At 64.3% G+C, this 3,941-nt stretch overlaps 1 protein-coding gene across 3 annotated transcripts in view; it reads left to right on the forward strand.

Moving 5' to 3' along the window:
• LMTK2 (lemur tyrosine kinase 2) overlaps positions 1 to 3,070 on the forward strand; it is a 90,187-nt gene extending 87,117 nt beyond the window's left edge. The window contains exon 14 of one of the 3 annotated variants that reach the window (XM_051839022.2): positions 66 to 461. In XM_051839022.2, the coding sequence (XP_051694982.2) occupies positions 66 to 136 (71 nt within the window). In that variant the 3' untranslated portion in view covers positions 137 to 461. Of the gene's footprint in view, positions 1 to 65; positions 462 to 504 lie in introns of those variants that run through there. The other 2 variants (XM_051839021.2, XM_051839024.2) reach the window with 2 other exon arrangements.
• Positions 3,071 to 3,941: the final 871 nt, after the last annotated feature.

The raw sequence follows: 3,941 nt of genomic DNA on the forward strand, positions 1-3,941 counted from the left end.
GGGCCCAGGCTCTTCCCCTGGGAATGTTGACTTTGCCATTAAGTCTTGGTCTCTCATGACCCCAGAGGCTGCTGGGAACCCCTGGCGGGGTCCATTTGAAGTGTCGTGTCTGGAGAGAGGGCCCTCCCACGCCTAGGTTGAAAGATAAGTGTTAATAGGCACATTTTTTGACTTAGAGTTTACAGATCAAATAGTAAACACAAGACCTAAAGAGCTTTTATCTGTGTTTGCACCGTGTCTCACGTGTGCCGGCTCGGCACGCCCGCTGACCTGGCTGGCGCTGGGTGTCGTGCAGGTGTGTGTGTCAGGGCTGTGGGAGCTGAGCAGATGTGCGTGGGAGCCTCTGGCAGGTGCCACCGTGGCGGGGGTGGTGGTGGTGGTGGTGGTGCCCGGCTTGGGTTCCCTTTCTGCCGTGCCGCAGAGATAAGCGCCCTCGCCGCCGCCGGCCGTGCTGGGCACTGGCAGATGCTCACTTGGTCGTGTCACTGTCTCTGTCCCGAACAGGAAGCAGTGAAGACGGAGACAAGGATTAGACGGCCGTGCTCGGGACGACCAGCCGAGCGGCGGCCGCCGCCGTGTGCTGACGGGAGCTGGGAAGCAGTCCGGAGGCGTAGAGGGAGGTGGCCCTGACCTCCGTCCCCGCCGGGGCCTGCGGGGAGCCCGCGGGGTGCTCAGGCACAGGTGTCCCACGGAGGCTGCGCACGCCAGGCCGCGGGTCCGTCCTCCCTGGAGGCGCCCTGTACCCTGCCCAGGAGTCCCAGTCTTGGCACGGGTGCCATGGAGGGCGTGCCAGGGGAGTGGTCACGAGTGAGCCATACCTACACTGCTTCTGTAACCGCACTGTGGACACATGTTCTCGGCGTCCCCAGGACTGTACAGAACCTGAAATTACTCATGGAGAGTGAGGCAGGTCGAGCTGGTGCTGCCCACTGGTGTGATTCTTCTGTTTCACGGTCTGTCTGCTCTGCATGGTGCCTGTAAAGCGTCAGTATTTGAGTGTCCGCTGTGTCTGGAGTTGTCGGGACCGCACGCACGGTACTCCCTCCCCCTAGGCAGCCGTGGTTCTGGTCGTCGGTGCTCACGTTCTCTTAGGAAATGCTTTGAATGAGTCCAGATCCCTGCTCCGTCCCTGCGGCTCTGTCTCGTGGCCCGCGGCCTCTCCGAGGAGCTGAGGGTCCAGCCAGGCCAGCGTGCCCCCCGCCGTGCCCCTGGGTCCCTGTGCTGGAGCCACTGCCTGGAGGAGGCGTCTGCGAGGGACTGCAGCTGTCGCGGGCCGTTGAGTTCTGTCCATCTGCTTCATGGGTCAGATTTGACTTTGGAAAAACACCTTCAGGATGAATTTCCTGCACCAAGCCTCGCCACGTGCGGCCAGCCTCTTTGTAACCGGGGGACTCGCCAGGTCCGGCAGCTCTGACAGGGACAGGGACCACGTCGTAGCCTCAGCAGCCAGCACGGCCTCCTCCCTCCTACCCTGCCCTGCGCTGAGCCGGCGCGGTGCCTGGGGCGACAGGAAGGTGACGAGGGCGTGGGCCGGGCCAGTTCACACAGCGCGTTGAGGCCTCGGGTCCGGCCGGATGGCGTGTGCAGGGCCAGTTCACACGGTGCATTGTGGCCTCGGGTCCGGCCGGCTGGCGTGTGCAGGGCCAGTTCACATGGCGCATTGTGGCCTCGGGTCCGGCCGGGTGGCGTGCACTGGGCCAGTTCACACGGTGCATTGTGGCCTCGGGTCCGGCTGGGTGGTGTGCACTGGGCCAGTTCACACGGCGCATTGTGGCCTCAGGTCCGGCCGGGTGGCGTGCACACCATGGCCTCGGGCCGGCCAGCTCGCTCTGAAGGTTGATCTGCAGCAATAAGTTTCCAGAGCAGGGGGCCTCAGGACGGAGACGGCGCCCCCCACCCCACTCCGGGATGCGTTCCTGCCACATCCGTCCGAGCGCCGACCATCGTGGCTGGAGGCATCCGGGGCTCGCTGCCTGTGCGCAGCCGCCGGCCGCTCACACCATTCGCTGACTGGGGTTTGGGGGCCGTACCTTCCCCACCGCGATGAAGGAGACTTCAACGGCATCATTCCCATTTTTATTCATTTCAAGGCCATACTGCTCTCACGATTAATTGCCAAAACAAAGAAACCATTTTATACACTGCGGTGGGGGGAGGTCTGTGGTGTTGCATGGAGAAGACTGCATTTACAGTAGACGACGTCAGTGAAACCTCGAGCAATACCCTTGAGACCCAGCGCAGTGGTTCTGCCACTGTCCGCCCAGCGTCTGTGCGCCCAGCACAGCCACGGCAGCCGCCTTGCAGCGCAGGGTTCCGGGGCGAGCCCTGCGAGGGAGAGCGAGTGCGTCGTCACCCTCACCCTGGTGCAGTTTGTGTATCTGAGACTCCGAGTAAAAACGCTGTCACCTCCATTTCACTCCCACTAGATGCGAATCCCTGTTCTCAGACGGCCCAGCCCCAGGGCCCAGACAGCGCTCCCCAGCCCCTGCTCCCGGAACCACAGGGGAGGCCGAGCGGTGGCCGGGTCCTGAGGCACAGGCGCGCGTGTTCCCAGGGAGGCGGCTCGTCCAGAACAGCCTGTCTGCCGCCGGACCGCGTGGAAGGGTCACCCTCCGGACGCCGAGCCTTATGAGAAGTAGCCTTAAACCGTGTGTGCACGGTGCCCTTGGGCCAGGAACTCGGTGGGGATGGGCCTGGGCGGTGGTCTCGGTGGTCAGTCTCGGTCAGTCTCGGTCATCCCGGCGGGAAGATGCGGCTTTAGCATAGAAGTGAACTGGCAGGGGTGCGCGGACAGCGTCGGCTCACCAACAGCCTGTGCGGGGCCTCGGGCACGAGCCCACGGGTGCTGCGTGGGGCGGAGCGGGGTCCTGGGGTGCCGCCCCGCCCCCACCGTGCTCTAACAGTCAAGAGAGGTTCACGGCAATATGTTACCGAACTTCCAGTTTGAATTGTGTACATTTTTAAATTGTAAGATTTTTACTGTATATTGATGCATAGTGTGATTCGATAAATTGCTTGTAATTTAAAAACTATTTAATATTCAAAATAAATATAGTTATATATTTATAAACTCTGTTGCCGCGGTCTTTCCACCGAGCGGAGGCCGGGGTGGGCTCGCTCCGGGGACCGCCCACTTTCGGGGCAGACCCAGCCCCTCCTCAGTCCTGAGATAGGCAGATTTCTCTGGCTGCTGCCCGGCAGTGTGTCCGACCCAAAGCTCTCTGGGAAGAATCTAGAAGCACTTTGCTTTCCTGGGCCCAGCCCCAGACAACCTCCAAGCCAGGAGGTGCAAAGGCCAGCCCTCTCTGCGCCCCCCCATCCTGGCCCTCACCTCACTGAGGCCTGAGCCGAACCCCAGAACCGTGGCCCGTGGGGGTGGTGCCTTGCACCTGCCCGGGTCGCACCAGTGACCCTCGGGGAGGTCCCCCTGGGGCCAGGCAGCTGGACCCTGGACAGAGTGGGGGTGGAGCCCCGGCCGAGAGTTTGCCCAGGGTAAGCTCGGGTCTGCCTCAGTGCTTCCTGCGCCTATGAGCCTCCCCCTCCCCAGTACGCGGTGAGGAAGTTGAACCCGGGCCGCCAGGTGCAGCCGAGGGAGGCACAGCCGGGTTCGAGCCCAAGCTGGCCTGGCCGGTTCTGCCCCCTGGAGACCTAGAGCCAGGCGCTCTCCCGCCCGCGGCCCGGGCCCCCGCACTGCAGTGGGGGTTACAGCCCCCCCCCCCCCCCCGCCAGGGTTGTCCTCCGTCCGTTTTCCCCGGGACTTCTCTGGCTGTCCCGAGCACCAGCCCCGCCGCCAGGTGCGGCCCAACTGAGGAACCGGCCCCGGGGCCGCGGGGAGGAGGCGGCCGGGGGCGGTCCTGGAGCAGGGCCGGGCCGGGCCGCGGGTGCCCTGAGCCCGTGCCGTCGCCGCCGCCGCCGCCGCCGCCGCCGCAGCCCGCGGGGCC

The sequence above is a fragment of the Oryctolagus cuniculus genome, chromosome 19 (genome assembly GCF_964237555.1).
Source record: "Oryctolagus cuniculus chromosome 19, mOryCun1.1, whole genome shotgun sequence".
Lineage (NCBI taxonomy): Eukaryota > Metazoa > Chordata > Mammalia > Lagomorpha > Leporidae > Oryctolagus > Oryctolagus cuniculus.